The 21,253-nt window shown below is 41.1% G+C and overlaps 1 protein-coding gene across 1 annotated transcript in view; it reads left to right on the top strand.

The window, feature by feature from the left end:
- The first annotated feature begins 1,065 nt into the window (after positions 1–1,065).
- ACP3 (acid phosphatase 3) overlaps positions 1,066–21,253 on the top strand; it is a 50,699-nt gene continuing 30,511 nt past the window's right edge. The window contains exons 1-5 of the mRNA XM_005545772.5: positions 1,066–1,235; positions 10,684–10,779; positions 14,373–14,459; positions 15,239–15,391; positions 19,758–19,856. Coding sequence (XP_005545829.3) covers positions 1,116–1,235; positions 10,684–10,779; positions 14,373–14,459; positions 15,239–15,391; positions 19,758–19,856 — 555 coding nt within the window. The 5' untranslated portion in view covers positions 1,066–1,115. The remainder of the gene's footprint in view (positions 1,236–10,683; positions 10,780–14,372; positions 14,460–15,238; positions 15,392–19,757; positions 19,857–21,253) is intronic.

The following is a 21,253-nucleotide window of genomic DNA, read 5'->3' on the forward strand; positions in this document are numbered from 1 at the left end:
TCACCTTCTGGGTTCAAGTGATTCTCCTGCCTCAGTCTCCCAGGTAGCTGGGACTACAGGCATGTGCCACCACGCCCGGCTAATTTTTTTTTGTATTTTTAGTAGAGATGGGGTTTCACCATGCTGGCCAGGCTGGTCTTGAACTCCTGACCTCAAGTGATCTGCCCACCTCGGCCTCCCAAAGTGCTGGGATTACAGACGTAAGCCACCATGCCCAGCCTAAAATTTTTCAAAATAAACTTGCTCTTACTTTTCTTCTTTAATTTAAAAATACCTCTATAGGCTACATGAGAGTTTTTGAAAAAGTAGCCATATTTGGCATGGAAATAGGCCTTAAATATGTCAATACCTGTATTTCCTTCCAGATTTCAGTCCTACAACTTTGGACTCCCAACAGATTAAGAATCGCTGGTCTAAGGTTTCTAAAGTCAGGGTAGATCCCTTTCCCAATGACAGCCACAAAGCCAACGCTGTATCATACCCTATCTAAAGAAAAGATAAAAGTAAACTGGCAGGGCACAGTGGCTCACGCCTGTAATCTCAGCACTTTGGGAGGCTGAGGCAGGTGGATTACGAGGTCAGGAGTTCGAGACCAGCCTAACCAACATGGTGAAACCCTGTCTCTACCAAAAATACAAAAATTAGCCAGGTGTGGTGGCGCATGCCTGTAATCCCAGCTACTCAGGAGGCTGAGGCAGGAGAATTGCTTGAACTCAGGAGGCGGGCTTTGCAGTGAGCCAAGATCGTGCCACTGCACTCCAGCCTGGGTGACAGAGCAAAACTCCGTCCAAAAAAATAATAATAATAATGATAAAAGTAAACTGAAAACAAGAATAGAAATGTGTACTAACATGCTCTGTGACCTTGATCAACAGCTTTCCCCACTCTTGACCTTGGTGTCCTAACTTAAATGGGGAAACTGTGATCTCTCTCAGCTCAAAAATTATATGACATTATTTACATACCAAACCTGCCCTACGCTTCCTGGAAACTTTACTATTTATGAGTGTGGCTCCTCCTTCCTTTCAATCCCTTAATTAAATAGCTTCCCCTCTACAGGCTTTTGAAGTGGTAGCAGTTCCTCCTAACTCCTGCCAGAAACAGCTGTCCTCAACATGAGAGCTGCACCCGTCCTCGTGGCCAGGGCAGCAAGCCTTAGCCTTGGCTTCTTGTTTCTGCTTTTTTTCTGGCTAGACCGAGGTGTACTAGCCAAGGAGTTGAAGTTTGTGACTTTGGTAAGTAGACTTTTCTCACTGCTTTTTCCTTAAAACTGTGTTCCCAGCAAAGTCTGATAAGGCAAGCGTCAGGTTTCATCTTACCCTTGGATTGTTTCCCGGAGACTAGCCTCTGTTCAAACTCAGAAAGTGAATCATCAAGTTTTGCAAGTTCCTCTTAATGAAGACCTAACATGTCTTAACAAAAAGGTAGATTTTTTTGGTCGCTGGTTTTTTAGGGGTTGCTTTTTATTTGCTTTTGCTGATGTTATTTATTTCCTTACTTTACAACTGCCTTGAATTCAGATTCCTTTTGACGGCCACACCAGTCCAGAAGAAGCCACAGCTGGCGCTGTTTATGTACCAAGAGCTGGCTTTATTCGATTTAATGATTATTTGTTTGCAAGCCAAAAAACAGTCACTTTCTGAATTAAGTAGTCCTTTCACCTTTGTTTATCAGGATATTAGAACAAATATTTGTAAACAGCCTTGAAGCATAAAAGTGAATCTAAATTTGGAATTTTAGGATGACTTTCTGATATATAGATTTAGTTGACGATTAAAATCACTGGTACATGTGACCAGTTATGAAAAAAGGTGGGGGGGTGGCTGATGCATAACGTCAGGAAAAGAAAATATACTGTTGACATTGAAAATAGATGGAAAGAGGGTTTGCAAAGTGAAAGGGATTCATCATGTTACTTAAGAGTCTGATTTTCTGTTTCTGTATCTTTTTATCCTTCTGTTTCACTCTTTCTCTGCCTCTAAGCTGCTTCTTGTCTTTCCTCTCTTGTTTTCTTTCTCTTCCTACATTTTTTTATTTGAGATAGTGAAAGTGGGCTGATAAGTAGTAAATTTTCTTTCTGTCAAGTGTACTCACGGAGCTAGTCTGAGATCCCCCTGTAAGGTTTGCTGGATTAGCTTGACTCTGAATCAGCAGGTGGTTCCCTTGCTTTTCCTCTGTGATCCCAGAAAAATAAATCTTCCTCAATTCTGAAAAGCTGTTCTTGGCAGAAAGAGGAGGAAACTGTCCTTGGCTCTTGTTCTCAGACTAACTGAAGTGCCTGTGTCCCATGAAATGCTAGTTTGACAAGTTGTTAACAGGTGTGGATGGGGAAAAAATCAGTTTCAATAGTCAAGTTAGCTTTGGGACTAGAACTGGGTTAAACTGTGTTTAAAAGGTCTCTTTAATGCAAAAATCCTCAGTCTTTAACATGCTAATACACACTGTGGCTTTCAAGGAAAAGATCTGGCGTTTTCCAAACGGTGTTTTTGAAATTTTGATTACAGCATTCACCTCCCTCTTTTTTTCCCCAATGTCCTGTAGAAAACACTGAGAGAACTGACATTTTTAACTTTATATGGAAAGAATAGTGACTATGGTGAATCTGTATGTACACATCAACCAGCTTCAAAAACTATCACCCATGCAATCTTATTTCATCTATATACCCACTCATTTCCCACACACACCCACTTGAGTTTTTAAAGTTATTTCATGCATCATATTATTTCATCCAGAAATAGAAAAATGTCATTTTAAAGCAACCTCTCTCCCCTAACCCAGAGAAAACCCACAAGTTCAGCTGATCCAAAACGAAAAATTCCATCTCATTTCACTAGTGTTTTACAAAGAAAGGGATGATGAGTTACAAGGTATACACTCTTCTCATTCTTCATGGTTGACTTTCTTCATGCAGAATTCTTAATCAAGTAATACAATATTCTTGGTTTTTCCGTTTTTCTTTTCTTTTTTTTCTTTGAGACGGAGTCTCACTCTGTCGCCCAGGCTGGAGTGCAGTGGCGTGATCTCAGCTCACTGCAACCTCCACCTCCTGGGTTCAAGTGATTCTCCAGTGTCAGCCTTCTGAGTAGCTGGGGTTACAGGCGTGCGCCACCATGCCTGGCTAATTTTTGTATTTTTAGTAAAGACAGGGTTTCACCATGTTGGCTAGGCTGGTCTTGAACTCTTGACCTCAGGTGATCCACCCGCCTCGGCCTCCCAAAGGGCTGGGATTACAGGTGTGAGCAACTGTGCCTGGCATAATATGATATTCTTGATGGAAGTAGCCTCCAAATTCTAAGCACATAATCTATACACTGGAATGGGTAACTTCCACATTATAGACATGAAGGACCTCCGAGCTACTAGGGAAGGTGAGGCTAGAGGATCACTTGAGCACGGGAGTATGAGGCCATATTGAGCTAGGATCACACCATTGCACTCCAGCCTGGACAACAGGGAAAAACCCTGTCTCTTGGGTTGGCTTATAAAAAGATGTACCAGAGGCTGGGTGCAGCAACTCACACCCATAATCCCAGCACTTTGGAAAACCGAAACAGGAGGATTGCTTGAGGCCAGGAGTTCAAGACCAGCCTGGTTAACATAGTAAGACCTCATCTCTGCCAAAAAGGAAATGATAATAATAATAAGAAGGATCAGAAAAAACTCTCCACTGAAAAGCAAAAATCAGGTCTCCTGCCTCAGTTCACAAACAGCCTTACATACAATCTCTCTCCCTTGCTGTATGGCTCCTAATCACTACAGCCAAGGAACAGCCAAGCTGTCTGGAGAACACAGGTTTTTCAAAGACCTTTGCCAGCAACAGCACCATGCGCTGAGAGTTGGTACTCAGCCAGCTCAGTTCAGTTTGCTTACATGAGTTTCTCCCCAGTTTTATGCCAATGAATCTCACAAATTTTCAGGGTTCTTTTGGACAAGACATTTCAGCCATCCAGGTAATTCCTGTGGGTGCTTCTAAGTGTCCTAAATCCAAAGGAATAATTAATTATTCCTCTCAGCCAAGGAAATAAAAATAGGGAGAGATGATTAGAAATTAACAGAGGTATGTCTTGAAGGAGAGTGCTGTTTCCCATTGCTCAATAGGTAGTGCTTATTTGCTCTATATGCTGCAAATTATTGCCAGCAGGAAAAGAAATATATGTGGTAGCTAAGCAAAATGTCTGAATAATATAATAACAACAAAAATAATTATAACAAATCTGATAATAAATCCCATACATCAAATGCATCCTGTGTGCTCGGTATTACACTGATGGCTTTACATATATTACACATTTAATTTTCATGATGCTCCTGGATGAGAAATACTGCTTTTTGTGTTTTACACAAAGGGAAATTGAGGCATGCGGAATGTGAAGTTAAATCATTTCCCAAGGTCACCCAGCAGGACCTTGACAAAGCAGGAGTTTGAACCCAGGTCTAACCAACTGAAAACCCAGATATATCATACATCTGATATATCATACATCTCCTACACAACATAATGCACAGTTTTTACAGCTGCCCTTTTTTGCAGGCCTCTGTGTTCGTCCTGGTCTCTGGATCAAAGTCTTATTAGTCTTGTCCTGATTTCTTCACGGGGAGCACAGAACATATTCTCATGCTGATTCCTTTCACGGTCAGCCAGCTTTCCTTCTAACCTCTGAAATGACACTCATTTACATTACTCAATTATTTCCGCCCAAACGATTTTATTTTAATTTTCTTTACCAATGGATTTATTTCTTAGGTCCTAAAAGAAGAAAATAAAATAGGCTTCTACTCATAGTTATCTTTGCGCATCAAGAGATTTTCACAACTTGGAGTATACCCTAATAAAATAAGAAGAATAATTTAATGTCAGGAGATAAGGTTCCTTTTAGGACTTCTAGTATCATCCCAAAGTTTTATGATGTGTCTTGAATTTCAAACCTGAAAGGAGAACATGATAGTTTATAAGACTTCAATCCAGTCCAGAAGCAGACTCACTGTTCTAGAAACAAAGGCACAAATTAATAGAGACTGCTACAATTTGAATGTTTGTCCCCTCCAAAACTCATGTTGAAACTGAATCCCAATGTAACAGCATTAAGAGGTGGCGCCTTTAAGAGGTGATAGGGCCATGAGGGCTCTACTCTCCTGATGGATTAATGGATTAACAGATTAATGGATTAATAGGTTATTACACAAGTGGGTGAGTTATCATGTCAGTGAGTCTATTATAAAAACCAGTTTGGCTCTCAGTGTGCCCCTTCTTGTCCTGTCATGCCTTCTGCCATGTTATGACACAGCACAAGGCCCTCACCAGAAGCTGACCAGATGCTGCTGCCTGATCTTGGACTTCCCAACCTCTAGAATTGTGAGCAAAATAAACCTCTTTCCTTTATAAATTTCCCAGTCTCGGGTATTCTGTTAGAGCAACAGAAAATGGGCTAAGACAGAGGGGAAAGACAAGAAGAGGAAAGAAAGGGGGAAAAAAGCACACATAGCACACCTTGCTGATAAATAAGGATAACAATCTAAAACCCTCATGAAATGAGAAGACTGGAAACAAATCCATAATGTACTGGAAACAAATCCATAATGTACCTGGAAGAACTAGACCCAATGCAAGATTCACCTATTCATCAAAACAGGCCTTTTTTGCATGTTACTATGTTCCAGACACTGTTTTGGGGTTATAGCAGTGCGTGTGACAGCAAGGATTCTGCTTTCAAGGAGTTTACTGGGAGAGGGAGGAAGCCAGATTTTTTTTAATTTTAGTAAAAATAAAAAATAAGAAAATATCAGGAATATTTATTTGAAATAAAACAGTGAGATAAGATAGAGATTGAGAAAGAATTATAATGATGGTCAAGGGATGTCTCTCTGGAAAGGTCAAATTTTCAGGACAGACCTCAAATTGGTGAGTGGTATGTATGCTGAGAGAAGAAGCAAACTTGAGACATTCAAAGCAGATAGGACATCAAGAGCAAAGGCACGGAAGCTTGAGCAAATTTAATACGTTGGATGTAACAGCAGGAGGGCCCATGTGGGTAAGCTGAGGACATCAAGGTGACAATATCAAGGTGGGTAGGGGCCAGATCAGGTAAGATCTTGTGAGCCCTTGTAAGGACTTTTAATTTATGCAAAGAGCAATAGAACATGATATAATGTCTAAGAGTGATGAGGATATAAAAGAAACAAGACTAGCCATATACAAGTTGATAATTGTTGGAGCCAGTGGTGGGTTCATGATAAAAATCTCCACTTTTAGGCCGGGCACAGTGGCTCATGCCTGTAATCCCAGTACTTCGGTAGGCCAAGGCGGGTGGATCACCTGAGGTTAGGAGTTTGAGACCAGCCTGGCCAACATGGCGAAACGCTGTCTCCACTAAAAATACAAAAATTAGCCAGGCGTGGTGACAGGTGCCTGTAATCCCAGCTGCTTGGGAGGGTGAGGCAGGAGAATCGTGTGAACCTGGGAGGCAGAGGTTGCAGTGAGCCGAGATCATGCCAGCCTGCACTCCAGCCTGGGCAACAACAGGGAGACTCCATCTCAAAAACAAACAAACAAACAAAATTCCACTTTTGTATATCTTTACACTTTCCACAAGAGAATGTTTAATACAATGAAAGGACATTAGAGGGTTCTAAGCAATTAAGTGACTTCTGATTGACATCTTATAAAAGAACATGTGACTGCTGCAGGGAGAGAGGGACTGGATATAGCCTCGACTGTACTCACCAGGTTCTCCACACCCTAAGCCACATGCCAGATTTCTTTAGCAGATTCAATGGAGCAGGGTCATTCATGGGGGCACCAAACCAAAAGTCCTTTTAAAAACAGTTATCTATGATTTAAAAGGGTGAAGTGATTGTGGTGTGGCAGGGAAACAGTGGGTCAACTATCATGAGAATTAGGAGATCTGGACAGCTACGCAATCTCTTTGATCATATAGTTTTCTTACTTGCTCAGTGCAGCAGTAGTGCCAACCTGTCCTCACAGGGGGATGTAATACTTAAAAGAGGTAGCAGGGCAAAATTCTACAAACCATGGAGGGTTGTGCAAATGTAAGGAATTATTGTTTTGTTATTTTTATTTTATTTTATTTTTTTTGAGACAGAGTCTCACTCTGTTGCCAGGCTTCAGTGCAGTGGCGTGATCTCGGCTTACTGCAACCTCTGCCTCCCGGGTTCAAGTGATTCTCCTGCCTCAGCCTCCTGAGTAGCTGGGACTACAGGCACACACCACCACGCCCAGCTAATTTTTGTATTTTTAGTAGAGATGGGGTTTCACCATGTTGGCCAGGCTGGTCTTGATCTCCTGACCTCATGATCCGCCTGCCTCGGCCTCCCAAAGTGCTGGGATTACAGGCGTGAGCCACTGTACCCGGCCAGGAATTGTTATTATCTTGGATGTCTTTCTATTACAATTACCACTACTACTGCAAATAATCCTAATTGCTGGTAAAGTACTTTTAGGTTTTTAAAGGATTTCACAGAGTATGATTGCTGGACTGAGAACAGAGGTAATAACTGGTAGAGCAGCAGTTAAGAAGATTGCTCTATCACAGATTTAAAAGAATGTCTTCGCATAGTCCAAGAACTCCGGCTGAATTTTGAAACTCCAAAAGCTCAAGGAATACCAGCTTCACATTTGGCTAGGGGAGGGGTGTGTGCACACATTTTGATTTCCAGCCCTGGAGGTGGAGAATGGTTTATTAAGTGTTTCTCTAGGACATCCCGTCCAAAGAGTTCACAGCATGTTTCAGCAACTACCTCGGAAACACTTAAAACCCACTGAAATGTAGGGGAGTACGATTATCTCTGAACTATGGGACAGAGTGAGAAAGCTTGCCCAAGTCTCAGGATTATGCTCCAGTTCTCTGCTCTTTAAAACACTCTGCTACGGTGACCACACTTGTTTTTCTCTCTCAGGCCATTCTGCCATTTAGTTGCATAACCTCAGTTCTATTCTTTCAATAACATACGTAGTTCACAGTGCCTTCGGGGTAGTTTCCGTATCAAGGTTTTGGTTTCTTCTGATACAAAACACAGACACACACACACACACACCCCTTCCAATCCTGGAGGAAAAGAGTATATTGAGTTAATAAAGAAGCGTTAGATCCCAGATCATTCAGATTTAGCTGGTGGGACTCTGAGGAGTGCGATCACACAGAAATGAACCTCTCACGGGTGGTTAAGTATGCTGGTGTTGGAGGCACAGCCTGTGTTTGAATATCAACCCTACTACTTCTTATATGCTGTGTGAGTTTAGACAGGTCACTTAACTAAGCTAAACTTCCTCATTTGCGAAATGGAAATAATAATAGTAACTGCTTTGTGGAACTGATGAGAAGATTAAATCTGTAAGAAGCACTTAGCACAGTTTCCAGGACAAAGTGAGTGTTCAAAAAATGTTAAGGAGTTACCGTTGTGGTTATAGGTTGGTGGGAAGCAGTGTAAATTATTTTATTACAATGTCTCTCATCTGACTTCTCTTTGGCTCACTCAGTGGCTCTCAACTTGGGGTGATTTTCTGGTCCTATGGCAGAAAATGTGACCTTTTCAATTGTCACAGCTGGGGAATGTTACTGGTATCTGGTGGGTAAAGGCTAGGGATGCTGCTAGACAGTCTACAATGCACAGGACAACCCCCACAACAAAGAATTATCTAGCCCAAAATGTCAACAATTGAGAAGCCCTAGAAACTAAAACAGTGTGAGGTTTGTAATTTATTGAAACCATGTAACAACTTTAGTTATTCAAAGACACATTTACCTGGGATATGAAAACTCTAAAATGTACTTCAATTGTGGAAAGAGGCATCAATGATTAACTGTAATCATTTCAGATCATGATCAAGTCACCCCTGAGACTCGTAACTGCAGGTGCTCACAAAAAATATGCAGCTGTCCTTCCTGCCTTCAGGGGATCATTCATGAAAGTAATTTCTCACCTGACCAAAATGATTGCTTCACATTTATTGCATCATTGCCCCTGTTTCTGTAGACTGTTCCACTGAAGTTTTAATTTCTTACTGATTTAAGGGGCCAAAAGATCTGTTTTCTTCAGATATTAGAGACACAAACCAAGCATCTCCCACTTTCTTGGAATTCCTTCTCAAAAATGACTAAAGTCTGAGACTGTTTTCTTATTTAATGTCTGTTGAATTCTGTTTTACAGAATTTCAAAAGAGCAGGTTCTTGGCTTACTTTCCAATGGAACATTTTAGCCAGGTAGTATAAGTACAGGTACAGGTAATCTCAGATAAATCAAGGTGTTATGCAGCCATCTCTATATTAAAAATATTTGCTGATATCAGTGTAGACTTCATCTTGTAGTTCTTCAGTGTTTTCTTTCTCTATCTTTTGCTCACAAGATAGCTTTGTGTTTGGTTTGATATTCTACTGAGAAAGCATATTAGAATCAAAGCACCAATATTTCAAAAGTCCACACTACTCTTCCCAAAGAGAAATGTGCAATCACAATAACATGACATGGGTACAAATATTAAAGTATTGAGAATTAGCTTTCCTAACCTCCCCACCTGCAATCTTTTACTCCTCATCTCCAAAAAATAAACAAATCATTGGCTCAAAATGGTCACAAATTGTATGTGGTATTAAAAATCTATTATTTTTATTATATATAAAATGTTGCCAAGTGTGGTGGCTCATGCCTGTAATCCCAGCACTTTGGGAGGCCAAGGCAGGCAGATCACTAGGTCAGGAATTAAAGACCAGCCTGGCCAACATGGTGAAACCCCGTCTCTACTAAAAATACAAAAATTAGCTGGGCGTGGTGGCGTACGCCTGTAATCCCAGCTTCTCCAGAGGCTGAGGCAGGAGAATCGCTTGAAACCGGAAGGTGGAGTCTGCAGTGAGCCGAGATGGTGCCACTGCACTCCAGCCTGGGCGACAGAGTGAGACTCAGTCTCAAAAAAAAAAAAAAAGTTACACTGGCTGGGCGCGGTGGCTCATGCCTGTCATCCCAGCACTTTGGAAAGCCAAGGTGAGTGGATCACCTGAAGTCAGGAGTTTGAGACCAGCCTGGCCAACATGGTGAAACTCTGTCTCTACTAAAAATACAAAAATTAGCTGGGCATGGTGGCACGTGCCTGTAGTCCCAGCTACTCAAGCGGCTGAGGCGGGAGAATTGCTTGAACCTGGGATTCGCCACTGCACTCCAGCCTGGGCGACAGAGCAAGACTCAGTTTCAAAAAAAAAAAAAAAAATTATACCACTATTACTGTAATCATTAAGGGAAGAATACTTCTCATCAGAGTTTGTCTGCAGTAAAGTACTCTTGTAAGCTTTGTGTTCCTTTCTGTCCTATCTTATGTACAAACTGATTTCCACTGTGTGTCACCTGCCTTCTAATGGCTGATCATCTTGATTCTTACATTACCTGAAACACAGTGAAAGAGTGAGCTTAGAATGGTGATTCTTAGCTGGAGATTTACCCAGGGAGATTTTTTAAATCCTGATGTCCTGGCCACATCCCAGACTAATTAAATAAAAATCACTAAAGTTGAAAGCCAGTCCTCAGAATCTTTTAAAACTCATTAGGTGATTACAATGAGAAGCCAAAGTTGAAAACCAATGATTTGGGAGAAAAAAAAAAAAAATCTATTATAATGAGCAGAAGCAAAACACCCAAGTGACGTTTATAACGTCTCTCTCTCACATCTATTTTCAGGTGTTTCGGCATGGAGACCGAAGTCCCATTGACACCTTTCCCACTGACCCCATAAAGGAATCCTCATGGCCACAAGGATTTGGCCAACTCACCCAGGTTGGTTGGACTTTTTGCTAAAGATTGTTGATGAGGCTGAGTGTGGTGGCTCACACTTGTAATCCCAGCACTTTGGGAGGCCGAGGCAGGCGGATCACCTGAGGTCAGGAGTTCGAGACCAGCCTGGCCAACATGGGGAATCCCTCTCTCCACCAAAAATACAAAAATTAGCCAGGCATGGTGGTGGGCACCTGTAATCCCAGCTACTCAGGAGGCTGAGGCAGGAGAATCGCTTGAACCTGGGAGGTGGAGGTTGCAGTGAGCCGAGATTGCACCATTGCACTCCAGCCTGGGCAATTAGAGTAAACTCCATCCCAAAAAAAAAAAAAAAAAAAAAAATTCCTGATGAGTCTCAAGGGGAAATGTATATAGAATTGTCTGTTTTGGTATTTTTTACCCTTCTGGCTTTATTTAAATGTAAGAGATGTACAGGAACAAAGACTATATGAGCTTAGAAATGCTGAAGAGAGCCAAGTGGTAATTATAAGCCAGACTTTGAATTTCTTAGGCTTCCCATGAGAAAGTGAAAAATAGTCTTGTAATCAATAAGCTGAATCAACAGCATTGAGAAACATGATTTCCCAAAGTGCTGATATCAGAATATGATTTCTGGTCAGCTGGATATATTGGGATTCGACCTTCCTTATAACTGGTCAGTGAAACACAGGGAGCCCTACTTTCTGAAGAACATCTAAGGAGAAGGTGAACTGGGGAGCAAAGCCATCTTTAGTCACTGTTCCAAAGCCCTATTCCCTTTGCTTGTAAGATTGGATGACTCTTCTGTTTGGAGCTACAAGGCCAGGTGCACTGCTTCTGTCCTAACCTGTTTAAATATATTAATTAAGAAAATGTCACAGAATCTTTAGAGTAGAATGTCTCCAAAACTAATGGGTCTTAATCCTGCCACAACATTGGGATTATCTGGAGAGGTTTAAAAAAACATATTGATGTCTGCCTGGGAGGTTCTTATTTAACTGGTCTAGTATGTGTCCTGGGCATTGGGATTTTTAGAAACTCCTTGGTGGTCAGTTCACTCTAATGTGTAGTCAAGGCTGAGAATTACTGCCCTGACTATATTTCATACAGGAGAAAACTCAGACAGGCTATTTGAGACCAGCGTCTTCTGTCTCCCAGGTCAGAGCTCTTCTCACCATAGCCTACATATCTTCTGTCCCTTTGAATGAAAGAGAGGCTACAAAAATTCAGATTTGCTTCTTAATACCTATGGCTCTGTAGAGACTCCTGTTATGTTGCTATGTTTTCCCATTAAGACCAAAAGATTCTTCTAGGCTGCAGGATTTGAGTTCTTCTTCCGAAGAACCTTGATTACCCATCAGATTCTATTAGGGGAGTATTTCTCAAGCTTCCATTGCAAATGAATCACTTGGGAATCTTGTCAAAACGCAGATTCTAATTCAGCAGGTCTGAGGTGGGACCTGCCATTCTGCATGTCTAACGTACTCCCAAGGACAATGGCACAGGTACATGGACCACGTTTGAAGTGACAAGGTTCTAGGGCTCAGATTCCTACCCTTGTCTAAGTACCCTTTTTTGTTGTTGTTGTTGTTGTTGTTGTTGAGATGGAGTCTCACTCTGTCCCCGCAGGATGGAGTACAGTGGCTCAATCTCAGCTCACTGCAGGCTCTGCCTCCTGGATTCAAGCAATTCTCATGCCTCAGCCTCCCAAGTAGCTGGAACTACAGGAGAGCACCACCACGCCTGGCTAATTTTTTGTATTTGTAGTAAAGATGGCATTTCGCCATGTTGCCCAAGCTGATCTCAAACTCCTGAGCTCAGGCAATCCACCTGCCTTGGCCTCCCAAAGTGCTGGAATTTCAGGCGTGAGCCATCACACCCAGCCTTGTCTAGGTACTTTTATTCTGCATAATCATAAGATAATGACTGTCTAGATCAGTGTCTAGGTACTTTTTTTTTTTTTTTTTTTGAGACGGAGTCTGGCTCTGTTGCCCAGGCTGGAGCGCAGTGGCCGGATCTCAGCTCACTGCAAGCTCTACCTCCCGGGTTTACTCCATTCTCCTGCCTCAGCCTCCCGAGTAGCTGGGACTACAGGCGCCTGCCACCTCGCCCAGCTAGATTTTTGTATTTTTTAGTAGAGACGGGGTTTCACCGTGTTAGCCAGGATGGTCTCGATCTCCTGACCTCGTGATCCACCCGTCTCAGCCTCCCAAAGTGCTGGGATTATAGGCTTGAGCCACCGCGCCCGGCCAGTGTCTAGGTACTTTTAATCTGCTTTGTCTAGGGACTTTTAATCTGCATAATCATAAGATGATGGCTGTCTAGATTAGTGGTTTTTGAAGTGTGGTCCCTGGACCAGCAGCATCACCATCACGTGGGAACTTCTCAGTAATGTAAATTCTTTGACTCCACCCCACCCCCAGTGAACCATAAACTTTGGAATTAAAGCCCAGAAATCTGTGTTTTATTGAGTCCTCCAGGTGATTCTGTGTGTGCTAAGGTGTGAAAATCACTGCTTTATACAGATGAGTATTTAAAAAGTCAGCTGTAAGAACACAATTAAACCAAAAGTCCCTGCTTCTCCACTACTCAGGTCATGGTATATTATTCATTTCCCACCTCATCCCCATCCTAGATGGGAGGGGATTATAGTGGTGGTCAAGCAAATGACAAGAGTGACAAGCAAATGACAAGTGGGACCAAGCAGCAGCCACAGTGGAAGTCCACAGAGACAGAGTCCTCTCTGGCTCCCAAAGCTCTAGTAAGGCTCTGGATTAAAGACAAACTTGAATGCTCCATTTCCAAAGCATGGTGCTCTATTATCTGCATCTGAATCACTTGGGATACTTGTTAAAATGCAGATGTCAGGGCCCCCCTCAGGACCTAATGAGCTGAAATATCTGATGGAGATGCTGAGGAATCTGTGTTTCAACATGCACTGCTGGATAATTTTGTTTCTGATGCACAGTAATGGTTGTGGACCACTGACTAATGCAGTGCATCTCAGTGATTACTGTCCATCAGAAGCTTGTTACAAAAGATTCTTGAGCTCCACCCCCAAAGGTTCTGGTTCAGTAGGTCAAGGGTGGGGCCCAAGAATTTGATTTCTATAATGCTCTCAAGTGAAGCCAATACAGACCACACTTACAGTAACATGTTCTAATTTTGTTATGAACCAGGAATTAATAAACTGGGCAGATAGTAAACCATTGCACACAGAGGCTGAAAAAGACTTTCAGATTCATCAAGTCTAATATCAGATGGTTGAACTTCTTCCACGAAATCCCCACCAAGTGGGTCTCTTTGAATGTTCTACCAACAAGGATCCCACTACACCAGAGATGAACTTACTTAAATCAGATCAATCACCCAACTATCAACTAAGCACTTACTGTGTGCAAGTTCTCTATGTTAAGTGCTAATGAAGATAAGTGAGTTTTCTCAGGGAGTCAGGGAACTGTAAAGATTACAGCTCTTTTGTTTTCATTTAAATATGTGTTATTATTGTGGAACTATTAAACCACACCATTGTTCGTTCTACACATAAAATGAAAATAAAAATCAACAAATGTTCATGATTACTTCCATTAATTTTTGCTTTTATTTTTTTCCCATAGCTGGGCATGGAGCAGCATTATGAACTTGGAGAGTATATAAGAAAGAGATATAGAACATTCTTGAATGAGTCCTATAAACATGAACAGGCAAGTTGGGGAGCCAAGAGTGGGAAGTTTGATATTTGAAAGAATTAAAATAATTCTGCATATATAAAAGTGCTTTGCCTATTTCCCAAGGGACTTATACAAGTCAGAGATCTTGTTTACAAACATATTCCTCTTTATGCAACATTTTGTTCCTAGAAATTTTGGAATGTGAGTAATTTCAAGATTTTATGAATACCTGAATAAATACTTTGGCTTGACAAGTAGCCACTGCTTAATTGAACTCATTTGTCAATTCAACTATTGACCAACAAGGTTGCTTTGTACCATGATCATAATATTGCTCATTCCTTAACAAGTATTAAGATTCTGATGTTAGGCCGGGCGCAGTGGCTCAAGCCTGTAATCCCAGCACTTTGGGAGGCCGAGACGGGTGGATCACGAGGTCAGGAGATCGAGACCATCCTGGCTAACACGGTGAAACTCCGTCTCTACTAAAAAATACAAAAAACTAGCCGGGCGAGGTGGCGGGCGCCTGTAGTCCCAGCTACTCGGGAGGCTGAGGCAGGAGAATGGCGTGAACCCGGGAGGCGGAGTTTGCAGTGAGCTGAGATCTGGCCACCGCACTCCAGCCCAGGCGACAGAGTGAGACTCCGTCTCAAAAAAAAAAAAAAAAAAAAAAAAAAGACTCTGATGTTAGCACAATGCCTGTAACATTTCACTGTGGGTGCCCCGTCCCTTCTCTAATACCTTGGCAGCTCTGCAGAAGAAAATCTCATGTTCCCTTTACGTTCGCTTCTGCTTTGATTTTCCTACTCTAGGTTTACATTCAAAGCACAGACGTTGACCGTACTTTGATGAGTGCTATGACAAACCTGGCAGCCCTGTTTCCCCCAGAGGGTGTCAGCATCTGGAATCCTAACCTACTCTGGCAGCCCATCCCAGTGCACACAGTTCCTCTTTCTGAAGATCAGGTCAGTATACTGGGAAAACCAGGAGATTTCAGATGGACCTAGAATGAGGAAGGCAGGCTACTCAGTAGTTGTGGATTTGGGAGTCTGGATACTCCTTGAACTGTGCAGTTTTAATTATTTCTTAAATAAAGATACAAAGGACAATTTAGGACATGGAAAACCCTAGCTAAGAGAGAGTAGGAACCAAATTTATCTTTGGATCTGTATGATCCACATTGTTTTGCCACTCTTGCAACTCTTGGCAATTTGCCGCCTCATCGTCACACACACACACACACACACACACACACAGAGAGAGAGAGAGAGAGAGAGATTAGTCTTCCAGTGTTCTGCCTTTAATTTCCAGGCTTTTGGTACCCCACACAGGTTTCTCCTCTCTCCAGATTATCCAGAGATCTCTATGCTGCCAAACGCTCCTCCGCTCATGAAAACCCACGTTCCTAGGTAGAGAAAAAAGAAAGATTTGAGTACATAATTATTGCCCGACATTTTATATGCGTCATCATGTTACCTTTCATAACAACTCTGAATGGATAATATTCTTGTTCTCCTTTTATAGTAAGGGAAATAAGTGTTTGGAGAGGTTAAATAACAAACAAATTGGTCCAAAGCCACACTGCTGGCAAGCATCACTCTGGGATTAAAATTAGGCCTATTTCATTCCAGAGCAATTTTCTTCCCTATAAAATCGTGATTCTTAGACTTAGCTGCATATTAGAATCACGTGGGTTTTTTTTAAAAAGTCCTGATGCCCAGGGCACTCTCCATAAGAAATCGGAATGTCTGAGGGTGGACCCAGGCATCAGTTTTTAAAAAATAATCTCCCTCGATGATTCCAGTGGGGAGCCAAGTTTGAGAACCAGCACTATAAACCAAGCTGCCTGAATGGGGCTGTTTTGAGAGAAACTCTCAAACGTATTTACACAGGGTGGGACCGACCAAGCACTCTTTAACCTTTTCAGAGGAATTGGTATTTTTAAAGTAGTAACAGATAAATCTAACTAATCTTCCAGGTGTGGAACTTAAGGCTATATGCAAGAAATAGTTTTGGACAAAGAATCCCTTCCTAATTTCCCTGCAGTCCCATCATAGGCATGACCATCTCAACTCTTTATGGCTGAAGCTTAGCCTGACTGCTGGACCCAGACTTTTGCCCAGTGACCTCTGGGGTAGGTTACTATCCTCTTTGCCCTGCCAGCACCCCTAGAAATTTGACTTAATTGCTGCATCTAGGGACTTAAGGATTTTTCCCAAATGCTGTGTAGAAAGTCACTGGAGGTAAATCTACTCCAACCATTTTTCTGCTGTTTCTTGAAAAGACAGGATGATTTATTTATATCTCTTTCCCTTCACAGAATCAGGAGGGAAGTATTATGATTACCAGTATTCTTAAGCATTTGTGAATATTTTATTCTGAAAAGAAAAATAATCACTTTTAGCAGCCTTTTCTGCAGAGATAAAGACTAGAGGTCGGGTGTGGTGGCTCATGCCTGTAATCCCAGCACTTTGGGAGGCCGAGGTGGGCAGATCAGCAGTTCGAGACCAGCCTGGCTAACATGGTGAAACCTGTTTCTACTAAAAGTACAAATATTAGCTGGGCATGGTGGTGCACGCCTGTAATCCCAGCTACTTGGGAGGCTGAGGCAGGAGAATCACTTGAACCTGGGAGGCAGAGGTTGCAGTGAGCCGAGATTGCACCATTGCACTCCAGCTTAGGCAACAAGAACGAAACTCCATCTCAAAAATAAAAATAAAAATAAAAAGACTGGATAGCAGCACCAAAATTTAGCAAAATGTAGAACACAGCAGCTATTTAACCGTTAATCCTGAATGATAGTAATTAAATTACACAGAAAGAGAATGCAGGTGCCAGTAGAAGAAGAGGAAAGAAACAGGAAAAGTGAGGGAGAGAAAGAGGGAAGCAAGGAACATTATCTACCTATGGCTTCCATCTATCTGATTCACTAAGGTCAAAAAAATTATCTCATATCAACTAAGAAGTCTAATGAAACCAGTCAACACTAGCTTATTCCCAGCAATTAGCTATGCCGAATGCTGTAGAGAAATAGGAGGCCCAGTTTTTCTAATGTATAATTTGTCTGATGAAAGCAAATAAGCATGTGTGAAATGTGTAGAAGACATTATAAGATGGCGGGCAATAATTTCAAGTACAAACCACATATGCTGGGTGAAGTCAGAGAATGAGACATACGTGCAGTTACCACAGGGCAGTCATTCAGGTCTTCAAAAAAGAGTGAGAACTTGAACCAGAACTCAGAGGAGAGGGAGGAAGAAGGCAGCAGCACAAAAACATGACCGTGAGTAAATATGTAGAATCCCAGTTCTTCTGTGCCCAGAGTTCATATTTAGAAAGAGAATGAAAATAAAATTGATTATATTGGACACAGATTAGATAATCCAAATATAATAGCCAGGAGGAATCTTGAGAAGAAGGGCTGGATTTGAAGTTGGAAAACCTACGTCTGAGAGCCAACAACCACTTCAGATATATGACCTTGAGTAACCTCCGTAAATCTCAGTTTCCTTTCTGTAAAATGAGAAAATAGCACCCACCTAACTTCTTCTTAGGGATTTATGAAAGTCAAGTTAGTTCAAAAATGGAAAATACACTGTAAACTGCAAAATTCTGGACAGATGTCTCGGTGATTATTCTGTTTATTTTCAGCCTGACTCAATTTGTGGATGAAAAAAAACTAACATCCAGAAAGTAATTAATTAAAATCAAGGCCTTTTAATGAACAGTCTTGTGCTTTTTCTCTCAACAATTTAATTTCTCCTGTGGAAAAATTTGAAAGCCATGCATGCAAATTTAGACTAAAGCAATGGACCTAAAAGAAACCTGTATACATTCTTCAGTATTATGCACATGTGATGAGTGGTACTTGTGGGCACTTGCCTGACAATAGCTTGGAAGGAAAAGACACTGGAGCCCCAGAGAATAACTATGAAGCAATTTGGGAATTAAGAAATAAGGCCTGAAATGAGATGGTAAAAGATGTTAGAGGAAGAGAAGCAAGGTAAGACAAGGTGACACACAGAATCAGAAATGATGGACAGGAAGCAACTTTTAAAATAAATGTTTTCTGAGTAGCTACTAATATGCCAAGCCCTGTGCTGGGCATTGACATTGCAGCAGTGAACAAAACAGACACGATCCTCGCTCTCATCAAGTTTATGTGTTATAGAAAATAGATGATAAAGAAGTAAATAAAATAATGTCCAATGGCAATGAGTTACTGGAAAGAAATGAAATAGATCAATATGATAGAGACTGGCGCAGGATGGCTGGAAGAGGGGTAGAAGTCAATTGGGGAGTGTTCAAGGCAGGAAACAGTTTTATGCAGAGCTCCTAAGCCAGTGCCTTCCGGGACAGCAAGAAGGCCCACAGCATTGCTGGAGAGGAGTGACAAGGGACAGTAATAGGAAAAGAGGGCAGTGCAGTTCCTAGAGGAATTCATTTTAATATGATAGAGGCCGTGGAAGGATGGCTAGAAGAGAAGTAGAAGTCAGTTGGGGAGTGTTCAAGGCAGGGAACAGTTTTATGCAGAGATCCTAAGCCTGTGCCTTCAGGGACAGCAAGAAGGCCCTTGTAACATGTACAAGTTTAGCCTTGTACATGTTAAATTTGAGGAAAAAGAGAAACATCCAAATTAGTTATTTCTATCAAAGGCTAGAAATACAGGACTAGTCACAGATGGAAAGTAAGGGCAACAAAATAAACTTGGGAGCCACAAACCTGTGGGTTATAGTTAAAATTACAAAATGCTGTCAAATTTTAATTAATCTTAGGAAGATCACTTTGTCCTCACAACAGGTTTTTGAAGTATATTTTTCTAAGTATTTAATATGTTCTCTTATTTTAACAGTCTGCAAATTTGCAAAAACTGAAGTCAATGAGTGATTAATTGACTTACGATTTTTTCCAGAATCAGATTCGTTTCTCCATACGTACACGTGTTGGGGTGTGTGTGTGTGTGTGTGTGTGTGTGTGTACAGATGTGCACCTAGTGCAAGAAATGAAACGGATTGGGGAGGAAGCAAGATAACAGTTGTTCACATGGAAGATCAAGAAGTGTAAATATTTACCAACAGCACAGTTATATCACAGCAAGTTTATGAAAGAAAAAAAAAGAATTTTCATTTCTGAATACATATCCTACTATTTCAAGACCTGTAGATCATTTGATTCTTTCTCCCCAATTTTGGAATTTCCACTTGGCTCAAAACACATTTGAATCTTTTATTAAGGTTGCTTGGACCTAATGAGGCTTAAAATATTGCTGCAGCATATTTAGCAAAGTCCTTCTGACTCCTAACGGTTTTATGATTTTTCTCTTATCCTCAGTTGCTATACCTGCCTTTCAGGAACTGCCCTCGTTTTCAAGAACTTGGGAGTGAGACTTTGACATCAGAGGAATTCCAGAAGAGGCTGCACCCTTATAAGGTTAAAAGCTAGTTTTGTTTAGTGGTGTACTTGAGTGTGAGGGCCAAGACACAAGATGAAGCTTTGGCTTCTTAAAAAGATGGGACAAATACATCTGTCAGTGACTGGTTATAGCAATGGGTTAGAATATTTAATGAGGGGGGTCATCACTCCTGCTTCCCTTCCCTGTATGGGGGTCACAAGCGGATAGACAGGCCAGTCCTTTTGAATCCTTTACTCATGGCCTTAGGAGGAACCAGGTGTGAGTAAATGGCTGGATGAGAATAAATACAACTCTAAAATTACCTTCCTTATTCGGGCTGAGGGGCTGGGATTATTGTCTTCATATACAAAGGCTAGTCCTTTTTTGTTTCTACGTTTCTATTTTGCAAAATACTCATTTTCGGCACAATACAAAAGGTAGATATAATGCTGTGTACTTTTTAAAATAATCTTTTGAATGAGTAATACATTCATGCTGTCCAAAAATTAGAAAATCTAAAAAGGAATACAGTGGAAGTCTTCATGACCCCACAGATAACCACTAGCATTATTTCCTAGTAGTCTTTTATGTATTAATTTTATGCAGTCTTTTATGTATTTTATGTAGTCTTTTATGTAATATTTCATACGGTCTTCCAATTTCCTTATGCATATACAAACATAAAAATATATTCTGATAGTTTCTCCTCTTGTTACACGAAAATGGTATACTATTCACGGGGCTGGGCACCTTGGTTTGGGTTTTTTTTTTTTTTCCATTTAACTAAATATATTGGAAATATTTCTATATCTGTATGTAAAGAGTTTCCTCCTTTTCTTTCTTTTCCTTTTTTTAACAAATGTGTAATATTTCTATTTATGCCATAATTTATTTAACCAGCCCCTATTGATATGGGTCATTTTTCAATCTTGCATTTTTACAAACAGCATGTATAAATATCCTGTGCATCTAAATAGTTTCACAAGAATACCTGTGGGATAATATCCTAGAAGTAGACCTTCTGGGTTAATTTGAGATATTATTAGTTTGCCCTCCAAAGAGGTTTTACTACTTTCTACTTCTATCGGCACTGCATGCAAGTGCTCATTTCTCCACAACTTTGCCAACAGTATGTAAACCACTCTGGGGATATTTGCCAATCTGGTAAGTGGAAAATAATATCACTAGAAGCATCCATCCCCTCTAAAATTAGGAATAAGACAAGGAAGCTCACTATTATACCTACTGTACAACATCGTGCTGTAGTACTTTTTTTGTGTGATGAGTGAGTTTGGGCATCTTCATCTAGTTAAATGCCATGTTTTGGTTTGTTTTCTGGGGTTGTATTTCTTTTTTAACTTTTATTTTAAGTTCAGGGGTACAAGAGCAGGTTTGTTACATAGGTAAATGTGTGTCATGGGGGTTTGTTGCTACA

Source organism: Macaca fascicularis, chromosome 2 (genome assembly GCF_037993035.2).
Source record: "Macaca fascicularis isolate 582-1 chromosome 2, T2T-MFA8v1.1".
Lineage (NCBI taxonomy): Eukaryota > Metazoa > Chordata > Mammalia > Primates > Cercopithecidae > Macaca > Macaca fascicularis.